The 18,997-nt window shown below is 51.2% G+C and overlaps 2 protein-coding genes across 10 annotated transcripts in view; one reads left to right on the top strand and one right to left on the bottom strand.

The window, feature by feature from the left end:
• klc1b (kinesin light chain 1b) overlaps nt 1-8,939 on the bottom strand; it is a 24,765-nt gene extending 15,826 nt beyond the window's left edge. For 4 of the 7 annotated variants that reach the window (XM_047028771.1, XM_047028773.1, XM_047028776.1 and 1 more), the window contains exons 1-8: nt 8,843-8,939; nt 4,364-4,629; nt 3,505-3,735; nt 2,715-2,796; nt 2,026-2,254; nt 1,813-1,900; nt 1,168-1,269; nt 826-999 (exon numbers count right to left, since the gene is read on the bottom strand). In XM_047028771.1, the coding sequence (XP_046884727.1) occupies nt 826-999; nt 1,168-1,269; nt 1,813-1,900; nt 2,026-2,254; nt 2,715-2,796; nt 3,505-3,735; nt 4,364-4,629; nt 8,843-8,924 (1,254 nt within the window). In that variant the 5' untranslated portion in view covers nt 8,925-8,939. Of the gene's footprint in view, nt 1-825; nt 1,000-1,167; nt 1,270-1,812; nt 1,901-2,025; nt 2,255-2,714; nt 2,797-3,504; nt 3,736-4,363; nt 4,630-6,409; nt 6,659-8,842 lie in introns of those variants that run through there. The other 3 variants (XM_047028772.1, XM_047028774.1, XM_047028775.1) reach the window with 2 other exon arrangements.
• aldh18a1 (aldehyde dehydrogenase 18 family, member A1) lies at nt 6,805-18,997 on the top strand. Of its 3 annotated transcripts, none has more exons than XM_047028769.1 (19): nt 6,805-8,128; nt 9,537-9,591; nt 10,142-10,256; nt 10,365-10,516; nt 10,626-10,775; nt 10,873-10,977; nt 11,110-11,268; nt 11,572-11,662; nt 11,955-12,079; nt 12,181-12,325; nt 12,708-12,781; nt 13,126-13,225; nt 13,658-13,878; nt 14,501-14,638; nt 15,300-15,495; nt 15,635-15,756; nt 17,723-17,909; nt 18,095-18,190; nt 18,666-18,997. In XM_047028769.1, exons 3-19 carry the CDS (start codon nt 10,160-10,162, stop codon nt 18,845-18,847), a joined length of 2,340 nt encoding a protein of 779 aa, XP_046884725.1. In that variant the 5' UTR covers nt 6,805-8,128; nt 9,537-9,591; nt 10,142-10,159; the 3' UTR covers nt 18,848-18,997. The 3 variants fall into 3 exon arrangements, with proteins under 3 accessions (XP_046884725.1, XP_046884726.1, XP_046884723.1); XM_047028770.1 differs by lacking the exon at nt 6,805-8,128 and adding an exon at nt 8,947-9,063 and having other exon boundaries at nt 11,110-11,262; XM_047028767.1 differs by lacking the exon at nt 6,805-8,128 and adding an exon at nt 8,948-9,063.

Genomic DNA, 18,997 nt, shown 5'->3' with positions numbered 1-18,997 from the left:
CACACGGTGTGGCTGTGCAGAGGAAACAACAGGAGCCGTCAAGCTGCATGCGCTCTACTAACAACACTTCTCATGACCCAGCCTTCACGTTGTGGTTAGTCAACACATGCCACACAAACAGCCGCATGAACACAACTCCAACTGAACGAGCCTTGTGGAGGTGTGTGGGTGGAGGGGGTGCAGGTGTGGCCGGAGGGGGTGCAGGTGTGTGGGTGGAGGGGGTGCAGGTGTGGGTGGAGGGGGTGCAGGTGTGTGGGTGGAGGGGGTGCAGGTGTGTGGCTGGAGAAGTGCAGGTGTGGGTGGAGGGGGTGCAGGTGTGGGTGGAGGGGGTGCAGGTGTGTGGGTGGAGGGGGTGCAGGTGTGGGTGGAGGGGGTGCAGGTGTGGGTGGAGGGGGTGCAGGTGTGTGGGTGGAGGGGGTGCAGGTGTGTGGGTGGAGGGGGTGCAGGTGTGTGGGTGGAGGGGGTGCAGGTGTGTGTGGAGGGGGTGCAGGTGTGGGTGGAGGGGGTGCAGGTGTGTGGGTGGAGGGGGTGCAGGTGTGGGTGGAGGGGGTGCAGGTGTGGGTGGAGGGGGTGCAGGTGTGTGGGTGGAGGGGGTGCAGGTGTGGGTGGAGGGAGTGCAGGTGTGTGGGTGCAGGTGTGGGTGGAGGGGGTGCAGGTGTGTGGGTGGAGGGGGTGCAGGTGTGTGGGTGGAGGGGGTGCAGGTGTGGGGGGTGCAGGTGTGTGGGTGGAGAGGGTGCAGGTGTGGGTAGAGGGGGTGCAGGTGTGGGTGGAGGGGGTGCAGGTGTGGGTGGAGGGGATGCAGGTGTGTGGGTGCAGGTGTGTCACCAGGTTGTTCTTGGTCTTGGCCACGTTGGGGTCGTCAGGGCCCAGTCTGCCCTCGTAGATGTCCAGGGCACGGCTGTAGTAGTGCTCCACCTCCTGGTACTTGCCCTGGTTCTGACACAGCAGGGCCAGGTTGTTCAGCTGCTTAGCCACGTCAGGGTGGTCCTTACCCAGAACCTGGGACACACACACCGCCCAGTTAAGCCCTGCACCTCCAGGATAGAGCTCCACATACACATTTAGAACAGACTATTTTGGCTCTCCCTTTTATAGCGACACGTGTCAATCTAGAGACACTAGATGAACTCATTTCTGTATTTTTAATGATGGAAGGGTGGGGCCTACCTTCTCTCTGATCTCCAGCGCTCTCTTGCACAGCGGCTCAGCCTCCTTGTACTTCCCCCTCTTCCCATACAGCACAGCCAGGTTGTTCAGCGTTGCGGCCACCTAGACACACGCATTTTTTCTCCTTAAATATGCACCAATTTGCATACAATGTAGAACACGGCAACTACATCATAGATGAAGTCTGAACTTTTTGGTTTGTTTTAATGGGATCAATAACTAATTAGTTATAATAGTTCGGAGGATTTTGTCAAAATTATGTTTTTTCAGTTAATTATGTTGAAATGCACTTGACAAGTGCTAAAAAAAATTATGTTTTTGCATCTTTTCTTGTATATAATAAAAATTAGATTATCCGAGAATCAAACCGGCAACCTTCTGATTAATAGCCCGGTTCCCTAACCGCTCAGCCATCTGACCCCCTGTATTAGAACAGGTTCTCTCTATCCCTCTGTGTACCCCCCTCACTGCTATGACAAAGCAGCAAACAGCAATATATGATTTGGCTAGCCAGAGAGAATAAGCTTTCCAACATATATATTTATTGACTTCTGTTTCTACGTTCCCAGGGTACATCTCACAGAAGTGTCAGGGGGCTTGGAGGAGATGCACGGTGTTTCATGGGTGGTTGCTGTGGTAACTCACGGCGGGGTGGTCCCGGCCCAGGGTCTTCTCCCGGATAGAGAGGGCGTCATTCAGTAGGTGGGCTGCCTCTTTGTACTTGTTCTGATCCCTGGAGGCAGGAGGCAGAGTCAGGAGGCGAGGCAGAGGCAGGCTGCACACACACACCACTACAAACACCACACAGTGTCAAGCTCCCCCCCCCCCCCCCTCCCCCCAGGCTGCTGGCAGTCTGACCTGTAGACCAGGGCCAGGATGTTGAGCATGGTGGCCACGTCGGGGTGGTCGTGTCCGGAGGTCTTCTCCAGGTCCTCCAGGGCCTGCTTGCAGAGGGGCACGGCCACCTCGTAGCGGCCCTGGGAGGCGTACTGGATCACCAGGTTGTGGAGGGTCCTGAGGCGGGCCGGGATCTCATAACCCCCCTGCTGGGCCGCAGCCACCGCCGCGCTGTTGTGCTGCTGCTGTACTGGGGGGCAGAGGTCAGAGGTCATGTTGAGCTGCTGCACTGGGGGGCAGAGGTCAGAGGTCATGTTGAGCTGCTGCACTGGGGGGCAGAGGTCAGAGGTCATGTTGAGCTGCTGCACTGGGGGGCAGAGGTCAGAGGTCATGTTGAGCTGCTGCACTGGGGGGCAGAGGTCAGAGGTCATGTTGAGCTGCTGCACTGGGGGGCAGAGGTCAGAGGTCATGTTGAGCTGCTGCACTGGGGGGCAGAGGTCAGAGGTCATGTTGAGCTGCTGCACTGGGGGGCAGAGGTCAGAGGTCATGTTGAGCTGCTGCACTGGGGGGCAGAGGTCAGAGGTACTGGGTAGGTGGTGGTGCAGGTGTGGGGACAGAGGTACTGGGTAGGTGGTAGAGCAGGTGTGGGGACAGAGGTACTGGGTAGGTAGTAGTGCAGGTGTGGGGACAGGTAGGTGGTGGGTTCTTACTGCCTTGGCCTGGTTCCTCTTCATCGTTGGGGAACAGATCGTCCAGGGAGTCCTTGGAAGCCTCGCCCTCTTTCTCCTCCTGCTGGAGGAACACACACACACCCATCATCCCTGTCAGCAGAGGAGTCTCTGTGATGAACAGCTTATTAGCTAGCTTCTGAGAGACCCTGGCCTCTGCTTTATTTACTGTTTTAGGCTTCTCTGTTCTCCACCCTCCTCCTCTCAAAAAAAGTTTGCATCATGATGAGATCTTGATGCTATACCGTCCTCTAGTCTACTGTCCTCTAGTCTACTCTCCTCTAGTCTACTCTCCTCTAGTCTACTCTCCTCTAGTCTACTGTCCTCTACTCTGATTACTGTTTTAAGCTTCTCTGTTCTCCTCCTTTCACTATGTGTGTACACAAATACTTTCAACTTTGTTGTGAGAAAGCTTCGAGAAAAAAACGTATCCGTTCTCCTCTGTGTGTGTATGTGTGTGTATGTGTGTGTGTGTGTGTGTGTGTGTAAAAAAAGGTTCAGAAGTTTCGAAAAAATATATTTTCTAAAAAGGCTTTGATTTTTTTTTTTTTTTAAGGTTTAAAAGGTTGAGAAACCTTTTCTTGTATTTTTTTGTTATGTTCTGGATGAGACAGAGGGAGTTAGCAAAGGCGACATGACTGAGAATAGAGACATTCCTGATGGCCATGAGGGAAATGTTGGAAATTGTCGGGGGTCAAAAAAGATTTCTGGTGAATGCGCTGCGAGTCTATCATCTAGTATAAGAGAGAGAGAGGATCCAACCATAACTCACAGTGGGAGACAGGTCCTGGTCGTACTTTTTGAGCTGGTTCATGAACTCCAGGTGCTTCTTCTCCTCCTCCAGCTGGGCCACGCTCTGCTCACTCCTCTGCAGCTTCTGCTGAGTGTTGGCCAGCTCGTCCCTCAGCCACTGGTTCTCCTGGCACAGACGCCTCACCTGGGCCCTCAGCTTCTGCTTCTCAGACTCCACTGTGTTCAGGTGGTTGGACAGAGCCATCATCACCTGAGCAGAGAGGAGAGAGGCTGGGTTAGGCTGCTCAGAGAGCACAGAGAGGAGAGGCTGGATCAGGCTGCTCAGAGAGGAGAGAGGCTGGATCAGGCTGCTCAGAGAGGAGAGAGGCTGGATCAGGCTGCTCAGAGAGGAGAGAGGCTGGATCAGGCTGCTCAGAGAGCACAGAGAGGAGAGGCTGGATCAGGCTGCTCAGAGAGGAGAGAGGCTGGATCAGGCTGCTCAGAGAGCACAGAGAGGAGAGGCTGGATCAGGCTGCTCAGAGAGGAGAGAGGCTGGATCAGGCTGCTCAGAGAGGAGAGAGGCTGGATCAGGCTGCTCAGAGAGGAGAGAGGCTGGATCAGGCTGCTCAGAGAGGAGAGAGGCTGGATCAGGCTGCTCAGAGAGGAGAGAGGCTGGATCAGGCTGCTCAGAGAGGAGAGAGGCTGGATCAGGCTGCTCAGAGAGGAGGCCTGTTTGTGGAGGTCAGGGAGCAGGCAGAGGGCTAGGCTAGGCGGAGGGTGAATCACAATCATCACAATGAGGCTGATAGACGAAGTGTCTAGTAACCCCTCCCCCAGGTCTCACCTGTGCCCCACCTCCCCCAGGTCTCACCTGTGCCCCCCCCTCCCCCAGGTCTCACCTGTGCCTCCCCCAAGCCCAGCTCGATCATCTCCACAGACTTCCTGAGCAGGCTGGCCTTCTCGTGCACCAGGCTGGCCTCCTCCTCCCTCTTCAGACAGCGGATGGTCTCCAGCAGGCTGTGCAGGATGGAGTTGTGTTCGCTCCTCAGCGCCTCCAGACCCTGGATCACCAGCTTGGTGCTGGAGATGATCTCCTCCTGGGACAGCTTCTCCAGCTTCTCCTCCCTCAGGTACACCATGGTGGACATCTTCAACCTCTGGGAACCTGCAGACAGCAGGACAGAGAAGGAACAGGTCTGGGATGTGGAGGTAGAAAGTGGACGAAAAGGTTTCCGATTTGAGCCCTCAAGAGAGGCGTTGTGTTTCTCCTGTGGTTAAACAGTACAGGAGGTCACACAGCTGAGAGCCCCAGCCAGCAGGTCAGCTACCCCAGCTGGCTTTCTCAAGCCTCCGGCCTGGATCCACCTGGCTCTTCACCTGGCCGTCACCTGTCTGAGGTGTGTTCAGGTGTGACCAGGGGTGGGTCAGGGAGAGGATGTCAGGAGACAGGAACCGTGTCATCACATCTCAGATACCTGCTGTCAGACACAGAGGGACATGTCATGGCTGTCCAGAAGATAAGCTTCAAAACGCAGGACTATCTGAAGTGCTGTCACATTCTGTCAATCTGTAACGTGTTAGACTGGGTCCTGCCTGGGGGGTCCTGTCTGGGGGAGGGTGAGCAGCCAGAGTGGTCAGCATGGGGCGCTCCATACTGGGACACAGCAGTGAAGCACTCATGCAAACAGGCCTAGTCAAACTTGTACGATATGCCTACTACATTGAGGACTTCTGTAGCCTTTTTAGGTTACATTCCAGTTACTCTGCTGTAAATGAAGTGTGTGTGTGTGTGTGTGTGTGTGTGTGTGTGTGTGTGGTCTTTCATAGAGAGCGTGTTGTTTACATCATGAACAGCTGAGGGGGAGGTTCCGGTGGACAGGCAGGCGCACACACACACACACAAGACACACACACAAGACACAGTAAGCCCCTGATCCAGGGCTGCAGAGTTCTCCCAGATGAGATGCAGCCGTGTGGAGGCAGTCATGGAGAGTGGGCACTGTGCCCCAGGACTGGAGGGGAGCAGCTGGTCTGATCACTCAAGCCCCAGCACGGCTCTGTCCTGCTGCCTGTCCCTGAACAACCATCCAAGACCTGCTTCAGGATCCTGACACAGCAGGGAGAGGACACAGCAGGGTGAGGGCACAGCAGCCTGGGCATGGCATCATGCAGCCGGCCCTCACTGCAGCCGGCCCTCACTGCATCCGGCCCTCACTGCAGCCGGCCCTCACTGCAGCCGGCCCTCACTGCAGCCGGCCCTCACTGCAGCCGGCCCTCACTGCAGCCGGCCCTCACTGCAGCCGTCTGGGTGACTCATGTCTGCAGTCTGATTACAGGACTGAAGTCAACTACGAGCTACAGTCCAATTGAGTGTTGCTACAGAGAGGAGCGTGGACGGAGATTGCTCTGCAGACACAGCCCACTGCTCTGCAGACACAGCTCACTGCTCTGCACACAGCTCACTGCTCTGCACACAGCTCACTACTCTGCACACAGCTCACTGCTCTGCAGACACAGCTCACTGCTCTGCAGACACAGCTCACTGCTCTGCAGACAGCTCACTGCTCTGCACACAGCTCACTGCTCTGCACACAGCTCACTGCTCTGCAGACACAGCTCACTGCTCTGCAGACACAGCTCACTGCTCTGCACACAGCTCACTACTCTGCACACAGCTCACTGCTCTGCACACAGCTCACTGCTCTGCAGACACAGCCCACTGCTCTGCAGACACAGCTCACTGCTCTGCAGACAGCTCACTGCTCTGCACACAGCTCACTACTCTGCACACAGCTCACTACTCTGCACACAGCTCTATAGCAAGAGACAAAGCTAAATCATCACACTTAATATCCAGAGACCATTTACCCCATTGCAAAATACCAGATTTATCTCTGGCACTGCTCCCAACCATCCACAAAGCCTCCGCTCTGCAGAGCACTCACCTCGGCGCCTGCAACAGACCAGATCCTCTCCGCCTGCTGAGGCAAACAAGAGGCTGGTGAGTGTCTCTCCTCCAGCAATAACACACTCTGAACTCAGTCACCAGCAGGAACAGCCTCACAGCTAGGCTGGAAGGAACAGCCTCACAGCCTGGCTTGGCAGAGTGAGCCTAGCAGATCCAGGCTTGTCCAAGCAGAGAGCAGCCCCGAGTGTTCAGATGGAGGAGAGGCAAAGTGGAGGGTTAGGACAAGACAGCAGGAAGTGTGTGTGAGACCTTCCCTCTGTTCTCAAAGAGAGCAGCCTGGCCCCGCCCCCAGAGCCTAGAGGGGAGGAGTCAGAGCAGGGGGACATGGGGACTGGTCGGGAACAACCTTCCTCTTTCTTCCCCTGATCACTGAGGAGAGCAGGAGCTCCTCTCACCACAGAGTCCCACATAGGTGCTTTGATAAGGATGGAGGCATCTATCACACTGCCTTTCAAACAGGACCTGGGATTAGGCTGTCTGCTGTCTACTGCCTACACGATGCATGCTCAGGCACCTTCAACAGTGTTCAGTTATCCAGGTGAAGGAATGGGCTGTCACAACATCTGCCTGTTCAACACTGCTGATTGGCTGTAATCAAAAATAGCAGATATCCCAGATCCAGATTGCACATGACCATAGTGGTACACCTCGGTCTTTAATTTGACAGACTCGCTGTGATACCAGACAAAGAGAACCAGTGTTCATTTATTCAATCTTAAATTGTAATCTTAAATGGGTCTTAAACACACCCCAGAGGAATTGGAGGTGACCTTCACGTGTGAGAACTACTGCAGCTCGGGGGAACAACAGCGTCTGAAACAGGAGAACGAGACTGCTGGCAGAACAAGAGTGCTGGTGGCTGAAACAGGTTTGGCCACATGACAAGTCAACAACAGACAATGTCACCTTGCAGACAGTGCTCTGCAGTCACCTGGGGCCATGGCCTGGCTCTGGAGTTTGAGAGGAGACCCTGGGGATTTGACAGGTTGACTAGCTCATCTTCTCCAGGGGAACCAGGAGTGACCCTATCTGAACACAGCTTCCTGCCATGCCATACTTCCCAACTGCATCCAACAACCACCTCTGACTAGCACTAACACTAACCCTCACAAGCACACAAGTTGAACCAAAAGGAAAATTAGCTTCATGAGGAACATCTGCAACGGTGATTGTTACAGACGGCAGGCACAGGGTTAACAGGCCAGGCGCCTGCTCTCCTGAGGAAGAACTGCAGCTAAAGTCATAATTTACACTGAGGGACAGTTTCCAGTGTTAAGACTGTTTAATGCTGAGGTCAGGGTTCAATTTAGAAAGACAGACAGATACACAGGGAGAGACAGGGATACACAGAGAGAGAGAGAGACAGAGAGAGGCACTGCAGCTATACAGTTCCTGAATCCTTGATCACTGTGCATCTGTCATTTTGTTTCTCAGAAAAGCTGGACACCACCGGATAACTTCATCATCCTGTGTTTCCCATACCCGCCCCTCCCCCGGGCCGCGGCAGGCAGGGCAGCCCTTCCACGGAGGGTGCGGCAGGGCAGACAGCAGCTGTGCGGAAAGTGCACATGACACCGTTTCTGCTCATCATTCATCCTGAACCCATTCTGAGCTCACCAGAAGGCTGTTCTCCACTAGGACAGTTTACAAAGCATACATGGGATTTCTGTATGAACTTTAAGGAGTGGATGAGGAGGTGGGAGTTGTTCCGACGTATTCTTACACCTATCACACAATCGCTAACCTAAGATCATTTTAGGCGGCTGGCTAGCCTCCTTAGACATACGAGATCAGAGAAACCTAGAGGATGTCATACAATATGCTCTGGTATAATTGTATACCATGCAACGAATAGTTCAAAAACGTTTAACTAACGCCTCCAACAGATTTTCTCGAGTTGAAGTGGAGACATATCTACATGTATGCAGCAACTGCTAGCGGATTAGCTTCCTCAGTCCAGCTCCTGATCAACTGGTTTGATTGTGACATCATATCGCTACTGGCGATGTTTCCCAGCAGCATGCTACTCTGTTAAATAGCTACAGACTACTTTCGATTACAACTAGCTATTAACCTGCCGGTTAGTTGTAGCATTTCGTCAGAATCCATAAACCAAAACAAGCAAGCATACATTTTAAGTTTTACTTAATTTAGCTAACGTTAGCTGGACAGCTTCTCTTAGCTAGCACTAGCAAGCGAGCTACTTTGAGATTAGCTAAATTAGCTAGGTACTAGCTTTCAATAGCATTCCTCATTGTTAGAGGCAGCCAGCGGTTTGCTAGCTATCCTTTGCAATTTAGACCATAGTCACCGTCCGGATTTTTTTTACTGTATACTGTAGTAGTAATAACTTATCTCAAACGATGTTACATAAATACAATAAATTGGCTTAATCCATATTTGTACTCACCGAGAGCTGTTTGTGATAGCTGGATCAGCCCCTTTAAATCCAAAATGGCGTCTCCCTGGAAAGCTCCCAGAAAGCTTTGCATCGGCTTTAATGACGTAATGTTTTGTTTTCATCGGTATGTGTTGGAGAAGGTTGGACTGGGCTTGCAGTTTTGCAACAACTCCTGCAACAAGAGGTTCCGGATAATTAGACGGTTTAAATACCATTAGAGTTCTATTAAGGTAAAATCTGATGTAGACGGGATATAGATCAGTTATTAAACCGTAGCGATTAATTTGGTTTCTTTCTTTGTATTGAATAGAAGGCATTGCAGATCAAGTAACTTTTTCATTAACGGATTTCGGCTGCCCTCCTCTGGCAGAACATGGTTAAGCAACCCTGTCCACGTGTCCTGCTCCTCAGCAACATGTACGCTCGTTTAAGGGGTCTGCGCCAGCCAGTAATTCGACCTGGCACAGAATATATTTCACAATAATCTGCTATATGAGCTAAACATACACAATTATAACAGGAAATTACCATGCAAAAATCGACTGTTTTAAATAATCCCAATCAATAAAAAAAAATTGAGAAGATATTCAGATAAATGTAAAAACCTCCGCCCAGCCACGCTACGCTGTGAGTTAAAACGCGGGTAACCGGCCTGATGCTCTGTACTACCAAGGCTGTGACGTGTCTTTTCCTATCTCCCCAGCTAGCAGAGAACACAGTCGGTCTAGCTGGAAGATTTGATCCACAGTCACTGCTAGGTAAGATCATTTAACTACTATTTTAATGAACCCTCTCGCTCTAGAAGTTGTTGTTGCCATTAATCGATTACTCCGGCCTTTGTAGCTATACTTTATTGCAAAATACTATCCTACGTGCTGTAAGTTAAATAGCTAGTGCTAGGATAGCGAGCTCAGATCAATAAAGTAGATTTACAGACAAAAGCACGGTTGTGTTTTTTGTCACTGATCCCGCTAGTTTAAACTACAAACAGGTTCGATGTATTGCAACTCTGTTTCTTTAACAGTAACGTTTAACATCAAAGTTGATTACCAGTACAGTGAAAACGTGGCACTAGGACGAGCTTAGTTAGTCTGTCCTTGACTCCTGGCTGTCTCATTACATTGTCAGAAAGACAAAGCAAGTTATACGCTGACTTGAATCTAAATGTTTCCTGACAGCGAGTTGGGAAATCTACTTTCACTGCTCAACCAGTTACTATGAAGTGGCTACTATGCTTGTAGATGATAAGTAGTTTTTAAGTTAATTTCACCGTGTTTTGAGGTTATTAATCACTTTGTTTGGCATCAGTCCTCAGGTCACAGTGCCATGATGCAAAGGTTCGCGTTGTGTTCCCGCCTCCGATCCAGGCCTACTCAGGCTAATGTCTGCCCTCTCATTACCCGGGCAGTGTCACAGACCAAGTGTATGTAGCTAGCTACCTGCCTTTCAACACCACATCCTAACACTGCTGTTTCTAGTACCCTTGACGAGAGAAGACAGGGCTTGACCCAGGCCTGCTTGTCTGTTGCAGTCCCGCTCACCCGCTCTCATGGAAAGTCGTTTGCCCACCGCAGTGAGCTGAAGCAGGCGAAGCGCGTGGTGGTGAAACTGGGCAGTGCTGTGGTGACCCGGGGGGATGAGTGTGGCCTGGCCCTTGGCCGTCTGGCCTCCGTCGTGGAGCAGGTGCTTCAGATCAGGACACCCCAGACACACAGTATTACACTCTGGGGAGCTGAGTGTGATGATGACTCATCACTTACCGTCCAAGTTAAGACGCTGGTGTCATCCTCAGGTGGCTGTGCTGCAGAACCAGGGCAGGGAAATGATGATCGTCACCAGTGGGGCTGTTGCGTTTGGTAGGCAGAGGCTGAGGCATGAGATTCTACTTTCTCAGAGCGTCAGACAAGCCCTGCACTCTGGACAGAACCAGCTTAAAGAAATGGTACAGAAATGGTACACAGCCTCAAAGAGGAAATCGCTTAACTTTAGTTTAGTTCACTTGCTGATCCTGTCCTGGTGTCCCTGTGTCCTGGTGTCAGTCTGTCCCAGTGCTGGAGGCGCGGGCCTGTGCTGCTGCTGGCCAGAGTGGTCTCATGGCCTTGTATGAAGCCATGTTCACACAGTACAGCACCTGCACCGCACAGGTATGGACCGCTCATCAACTTGTGTGAGAGTCAATGAAAGTTTCCAGATACTATGAACCAGCATCTGTTCAATGCTGGAGGACGCAGTAGCTGCTGCTGACTGTGTGTGTGTGTGTGTGTGTGTGTGTGCAGATTCTGGTGACCAACCTGGACTTCCACGACGAGCAGAAGAGGAGAAACCTGAACAGCACGCTGCATGAGCTGCTACGTATGAACATCGTCCCCATCATCAACACCAACGACGCCGTGGTGCCCCCGCCCGTGCCCAACAGTGACCTGCAGGGGGTAAATGTGGGTACTGTGTGCCGGGCATGCTGGGAATGCTATTTGCTGGTGATGGTGATGGCTAGTTGGTAGCTCTGAGAGTAGGGTGCTACTGCATCATCATGTAGGCCTGCTGCAGCTTGCTCTGATGTCTGGATGACTGTCTGTATTTAGTCACAGTAGGCTAATGTTAATAGTGCATGCTAATATATGCATGTCCTTAAGTTGATGAGCATCCCTGAATAGTCTGCATGGGCTTCTGTTCATCCTGATGTGTGTTATTATTTTAGTCCATAGTTTACATCATCACGGTTCATGTTGTGTTTGCAGGTCATCAGCATCAAGGATAATGACAGCTTGGCAGCGAGGCTGGCTGTTGAGATGAAAGCTGACCTCCTCATCGCCCTGTCAGATGTCGAAGGTGAGCACAACAATGTTGTACTGTCAGATGTCGAAGGTGAGCACAACAATGTTGTACTGTCAGATGTCGAAGGTGAGCACAACAATGTTGTACTGTCAGATGTCGAAGGTGAGCACAACAATGTTGTACTGTCAGATGTCGAAGGTGAGCACAACAATGTTGTACTGTCAGATGTCGAAGGTGAGCACAACAATGTTGTACTGTCAGATGTCGAAGGTGAGCACAACAATGTTGTATTGCTCAGAATGACGTAGTGTGGTTCCATGTTGATTCTTGTTGCTGTGTTCCCCAGGCCTGTATGACAGCCCCCCAGGCACAGACGATGCAAAGCTGATAGACATCTTCTATCCAGGAGACCAGCAGTCAATCACCTACGGCACCAAGTCCAGGGTGGGCATCGGGGGCATGGAAGCAAAGGTCGGTCCAACGTGCTCCTGACGTCTGATGTAGTTGGGTTTGCTGTTGTCACCAGTACTGGGATGATAGACACTAACCATGTGCTGTTGGTGCGTCTGCAGGTGAAGGCAGCACTGTGGGCGCTGCAGGGAGGTACGTCGGTCGTTATTGCCAACGGGACCCACCCCAAGGTCACAGGTCAGGTCATCACTGACATCGTGGAGGGTAAGAAGGTGGGCACCTTCTTCTCAGAGGTGAAACCTGCAGGTGAGTCACTGACCCCTCACACACTGCAGACACGCTGACCTGCAGGAGGAGAAGAGGTTCGAGTGCTCCCTGTGTTCTCAGGGTGTTGTCTGAGTTAAGGTTCGAGTGCTCCCTGTGTTCTCAGGGTGTTGTCTGAGTTAAGGTTCGAGTGCTCCTTGTGTTCTCAGGGTTTTGTCTGAGTTAAGGTTCGAGTGCTCCCTGTGTTCTCAGGGTGTTGTCAGGGTTAAGGTTCGAGTGCTCCCTGTGTTCTCAGGGTGTTGTCAGGGTTAAGGTTCGAGTGCTCCCTGTGTTCTCAGGGTGTTGTCAGGGTTAAGGTTCGAGTGCTCCCTGTGTTCTCAGGGTGTTGTCAGGGTTAAGGTTCGAGTGCTCCCTGTGTTCTCAGGCCCCACGGTGGAGCAGCAGACAGAGATGGCCCGGCAGGGAGGACGAGCTCTCGCCTCGCTGCTCCCTGAGGAGGTTAGTTCTCCTCCCTCCCTTCCTCCTCCACCCCTCCTCTCCTCCTCCCCTCCTCCTCCTCCCTCCCTCCTTTCCTCCTCCTCCCTCCCCTACTCCTCCTCCTCCCTCCCCTACTCCTCCTCCTCCCTCCCCTACTCCTCCTCCTCCCTCCCTTCCTCCTCCCCTCCTCTCCCCCTCCTCCCCTTCACCCCTCTGGCCCCCCCTCAGATACCTACACCCCCCCCCCCCCTACACCTTCACCCCCCTACACCTTCACCCCCCTAACCCTCCCCCTGGCCTCACCCGTATGTACTGAGGTGCTCAGTGTCCCTGAACTGTCCTGCTTCCGTTCTGCTCATGTGCAGAGGGGAGAGATCATCTGCAGGCTGGCCGACCTGCTGACGGAGAGGAAGGAAGAGATCCTGAATGCTAACAAGAGAGACATGGAGCTGGCCACATTATCAGGTACATACAGGAGAGACATGGAGCTGGTCTCATACAGGAGAGACATGGAGCTGGTCTCATATAGGAGAGACATGGAGCTGGTCTCATATAGGAGAGACATGGAGCTGGTCTTATCAGATTCAGGGTTAGAGAGACATGCTGGTCTCATCAGGTTCATCAGGTTTTTTGTAATATTTGTATTTTGTATTTTTATATTGTAAATTATGGCAACTTTATATGTATTGTATATTTTATTTTATTCCAAGTATTGCTAGTCTATGTACCTTTAGTATAGTTAGATATCCTATTTAAATGTTTAAGATTCCTATGTTTGATGTATGCACCTTCCTGCCAAAGCAAATTCCTTGTCTTTGCAAACTTTCATGGCGATTAAAAGCCATTGTGATTCTGAGAGGACTAGTTGAGTTCCTGTGTCTCCGTGTTTCCCTGCAGGTCGTCTTTCTGCGCCCCTGCTGAACCGGCTGAGTCTGTCCTCCTCCAAGCTGAACAGCCTGGCCATCGGTCTGCGCCAGATCGCTGTGTCGTCCCAGGAGAGTGTGGGCCGCGTGCTGCGCAGGACCAGGCTGGCCAACAACCTGCAGCTGGAGCAGATCACTGTGCCCATCGGGGTGCTGCTGGTCATCTTCGAGTCCCGGCCAGATTGTCTCCCTCAGGTCAGGTCAGGCTGAGGAGGTTGGACAAGTTGACAGTGTGGACAGGTGGACAGTGTTGACAGTGTGGACAGGTTGACAGTGTGGACAGGTTGACAGTGTGGACAGGTGGACAGTGTGGACAGGTTGACAGTGTGGACTGGTGGACAGTGTGGACAGGTGGACAGGTTGACAGTGTGGACAGGTTGACAGTGTGGACAGGTTGACAGTGTGGGCAGGTTGACAGTGTGGACAGTGTGGGCAGGTTGACAGTGTGGACAGGTGGACAGTGTGGAAAGGTTGACAGTGTGGACAGGTTGACAGTGTGGACAGTGTGGACAGGTTGACAGGTGGACAGTGTGGACAGGTTGACAGGTGGACAGTGTGGACAGGTTGACAGTGTGGACTGGTGGACAGTGTGGACAGGTGGACAGTGTGGACAGGTTGACAGTGTGGACAGGTTAACAGTGTGGACAGTGTGGGCAGGTTGACAGTGTGGACAGTGTTGGCAGGTTGACAGTGTGGACAGGTTGACAGTGTGGACAGGTTGACAGTGTGGACAGTGTGGACAGTGTTGACAGTGTGGACAGTGTGGGGAGGCTTGTTGTGTGTGCGAGCGTGACTGATGACGTTGTCCTGGACACAGGTGTCAGCCTTGGCCATCGCCAGTGGAAACGCTCTGCTGCTGAAGGGCGGTAAGGAGGCAGCAAACACCAACAGGACCCTGCACCAGCTCACACAGGAAGCGCTGTCTCTCCATGGAGTGAAGGAAGCCGTTCAGCTGGTGAGACAGGGGAGGGCCAGCAAGTATTAATGTTGATCATATATTGATGATGCCTTCCGAGCGATTGTTAAGATACTTTCTTTATCAAGTAATGCACCAAGTCGTTGTATTCAAATATTGTACAATAGTTTAATGCTTGCCGGCAAGGAGACAACTCTGATTGCAATACAAAGAGACAAATCTGATAGCAATACAAAGTTGTCTGGTTGTCTAGTCTTCATGTAAGACCATTTAAACATATTGGTGGGAAGTCCCCTCCCCTGAATATCAGCTGTCAAGGTGATCGATCCCAGAGTTACCTCGTGCGCGCACGTGTGTGCGTCCTTAGCAGTGGAAACGTACAAAGTTCTCTGACCCTAGGCTTGACCAGATGGTTTACTGAGTACAGATAAGGTTAAACATATTAATGGCATCTCTAGTAAGATAATGGTCAGCCTCGGTCAGTTTGTGTCTTCTATAGGTCATGTGAGGAGGGGGTTCTCTGCTGACAACGACTGCTAAGCACCAGTATTATTCAGTATAAAACATTACATTCTTAATTTCTCTGACACTAAAGATCTATAGATTTAACACGTTTGTGTGTATATGTGATGTTTGTGTGTATATGTGATGTGTGTGTGTGTATATGTGATGTGTGTGTGTATATGTGATGTGTGCGCAGGTGAGCACCAGAGAGGAGGTGGAGGACCTGTGCAGGCTGGACCAGCTGATTGACCTGATCATCCCCCGGGGTTCGTCCCAGCTGGTGAGGGAGATCCAGCGGGCAGCGCGGGGCATCCCGGTGCTGGGCCACAGCGAGGGCGTCTGCCACGTATACGTGGACGCAGAGGCCAGCAGTGACAAAGCCCTGGACATCAGTGAGTCAGAGGAACACTGCTTGTGGAGGATGAAGGTCGTGTGCCGATTGTACAGGATACTAGCTTCTGCAGTTTTGAAGGCTGTTTTCTAGGATGTTCTGTAAATAGCTCATGGTGATCTGTCTGGATGTTTCTCCAGTCAAAGACTCCAAGTGTGACTACCCTGCTGCCTGCAATGCCATGGAGACGCTGCTCATCCACAGAGATCTGCTGAGGACACCTCTGTTTGACCAGATCATAGACATGCTCCGAGTAGAGCAGGTACACACACCACACATTACTGCTACCTGTGTTAGTGTCACTCTGGTAACTGGACCATTACTGCTACCTGTGTTAGTGTCACCCTGGTAACTGGACCATTACTGCTACCTGTGTTAGTGTCACCCTGGTAACTGGACCATTACTTCTACCTGTGTTAGTGTCACCCTGGTAACTGGACCATTACTGCTACCTGTGTTAGTGTCACCCTGGTAACTGGACCATTACTGCTACCTGTGTTAGTGTCACCCTGGTAACTGGACCATTACTTCTACCTGTGTTAGTGTCACCCTGGTAACTGGACCATTACTGCTACCTGTGTTAATGTCACTCTGGTAACTGGACCATTACTGCTACCTGTGTTAGTGTCACTCTGGTAACTGGACCATTACTGCTACCTGTGTTATGGTCACCCTGGTAACTGGACCATTACTGCTACCTGTGTTATGGTCACCCTGGTAACTGGACCATTACTGCTACCTGTGTTAGTGTCACTCTGGTAACTGGACCATTACTGCTACCTGTGTTAGTGTCACTCTGGTAACTGGACCATTACTGCTACCTGTGTTAGTGTCACTCTGGTAACTGGACCATTACTGCTACCTGTGTTAGTGTCACCCTGGTAACTGGACCATTACTGCTACCTGTGTTAGTGTCACCCTGGTAACTGGACCATTACTGCTACCTGTGTTATGGTCACCCTGGTAACTGGACCATTACTGCTACCTGTGTTATGGTCACCCTGGTAACTGGACCATTACTGCTACCTGTGTTATGGTCACCCTGGTAACTGGACCATTACTGCTACCTGTGTTATGGTCACCCTGGTAACTGGACCATTACTGCTACCTGTTGGACTTCGCATTATATTAATACAAAAGACACTATAGACATGCAGCACATGCGCCAGGAATCCTTTTTGACACCAACTATTTAGAACCTCTCCCTCATATATGGCCATGGGTGATCAGGAATGTCGCTGTTCTCAGTCATGTCGACATCGCTAACTCCCTCCATCTCATCCTTTTTTGTATTATAATTTTTATATGTATTTTATTATTATTATTTTATTCCAACCTTTCAAAACTAGTACAGTGGAGTATAGTAGAGTGAAGTACTCATCAATGATGCAAACTTTCTATATTTTAAACATTATTTAAAACGAAACAAAATTCTAAACTTTTTTTGCGCACACAGAGAAAGGAGAGAGGAGGCCTTTTTCAAACCTTTTTACAAATACATTTTTCACAACACAAAAAAAGTTTATAAAAACAGTACTTTTACTTTTTTTACTTTTTTTTTCAACCTTTCGGAACTTGTTTTTCACACCCATAGTGAAAGAAGAGAGAGTAGGAGAACAGAGAAGCTTAAAACAGAGTAAGCACAGCAGAGGACAGTAGATTATAGTAGAGTATAGTAGTCACAATGTATGCTTCATGTTTTGGCTACCCGCAATGTTTTTGGGGCTTGCTGTTTATGACCTATGCACTTTTTATAAAGCCACATGTAAATATAGAGTCAGGTTCTCATCAATGATGCAAACAAAACAATGTCCACCTTTTTTTCCCCAAAATATTTTTCTTGTTTCCTTTTGCCTCGCTCCATGCTTCGTAAACTAGCTTACGGTTGTTGTGCGTGATTGCCAGGAAATGAAAAAATGTGTCCAATGACAAGAAATAATATTGATCATGCCACCAAATACGGATTCAAACTAAAGTAACAAGCCTGGTTAAAAAATGTAAGAAGTAGAAAGTACAGATATTTGTGTGAAAAAACTAAAGGAGTGAAAGTAAAAAGCTGTCAGGAAAATGAATTGTGAAGTAAAGTACTGATGCCAGAAAATTCGACGAAAGTAAAACTTCCCATCTCTGCACCACACACAGCCAGACCTGCTCTGAGTATAGCAGGTGAGACACAGCCTGTTGTCCATCCACAGTGCGTATGGTAACACAGTGTTGGGTTCTCCCAGGTCAAGATCCATGCAGGGCCAAAGTTCGCGTCCTACCTCACTTTCAGCCCGTCAGAGGTCAAGTCCCTAAGGACGGAGTACGGGGACCTGGAGTGCTGCATTGAGGTTGTGGACAGCATGCAGGATGCCGTGGACCACATCCACAAGTACGGCAGCTCCCACACCGACGCCATTGTCACTGAGAACGGTGAGATCACACACACAGACAGAAACCGTCTCGTTCAGTGATCAGTCTCCAGATGACCTGTGTTGTGTTCAGAGGGATCAGTCTCCAGATGACCTGTGTTGTGTTCAGAGTGATCAGTCTCCAGATGACCTGTGTTGTGTTCAGAGGGATCAGTCTCCAGATGACCTGTGTTGTGTTGTGTTCAGAGGAGACAGCAGAGCAGTTCCTGCAGCAGCTGGACAGCGCGTGTGTGTTCTGGAACGCCAGCACTCGCTTTGCTGACGGCTACCGCTTCGGCCTGGGTGAGTAGATCTCCTGGGTGAGTAGATCCCCTGGGGGAGTAGATCTCCTGGGGCAGTAGATCTCCTGGGGCAGAAGAGCTTCTGGGAGAGTAGATCTCCTGGGGCAGTAGAGCTCCTGGGGGAGTAGATCTCCTGGGGCAGTAGAGCTCCTGGGGGAGTAGATCTCCTGGGGGAGTAGATCTCCCTGGGGAGTAGATCTCCTGGGGCAGTAGAGCTGGGGGAGTAGATCTCCTGGGGCAGTAGATCTCCTGGGGGAGTAGATCTCCTGGGGCAGTAGAGCTCCTGGGGCAGTAGAGCTCCTGGGGGAGTAGAGCTCCTGGGGCAGTAGAGCTTCTGGGGGAGTAGATCTCCTGGGGGAGTAGATCTCCTGGGGCAGTAGATCTCCTGGGGCAGTAGATCTCCTGGGGGAGTATGTCTGCTCTGGGTGCAGCCACCATGGTTTTCTCTCTGCTGACTGTGGCCTTTTGTGTTCCAGGGGCAGAGGTTGGCATCAGCACAGCCAGAATCCACGCCCGCGGGCCTGTGGGTCTTGAGGGGCTGCTCACCACTAAGTGGGTCCTGCGGGGGGACGGACACACAGCAGCCGACTTCTCAGAGCAGGGCAGCATGAAGTTCCTCCACGAGAACATCCCTATTCCTCAGAGGAACCTCAGCTAGGAACCATGCAGGTTCTGGACAGGATTACCAGGAATGACTAATAACCCAGAGGTTTGTTAGCTCTACCACACTGAACTGTAAACACCCCCCCCCCCCTCCTGTTGCTACAGACTGCTAACACAGACCCCTCCTGTTACTACAGACTGCTAA

Source organism: Hypomesus transpacificus, chromosome 11, assembly GCF_021917145.1.
Source record: "Hypomesus transpacificus isolate Combined female chromosome 11, fHypTra1, whole genome shotgun sequence".
In the NCBI taxonomy this organism is placed as follows: Eukaryota; Metazoa; Chordata; class Actinopteri; order Osmeriformes; family Osmeridae; genus Hypomesus; species Hypomesus transpacificus.
The sequence above is the reverse complement of the archived record's forward strand: the minus strand, read 5'-3'. Positions and strand labels throughout refer to the sequence as shown.

Coding starts and splice junctions, on each gene's coding strand:
- aldh18a1 (XM_047028769.1), top strand. CDS start 10,160: ATGATGCAAAGGTTCGCGTTGTGTTCCCGCCTCCGATCCAGGCCTACT. Junction 12,326..12,707: donor CTCAGAGGTGAAACCTGCAG/GTGAGTCACTGA, acceptor CTGTGTTCTCAG/GCCCCACGGTGGAGCAGCAG. Junction 15,757..17,722: donor ACATGCTCCGAGTAGAGCAG/GTACACACACCA, acceptor GGGTTCTCCCAG/GTCAAGATCCATGCAGGGCC.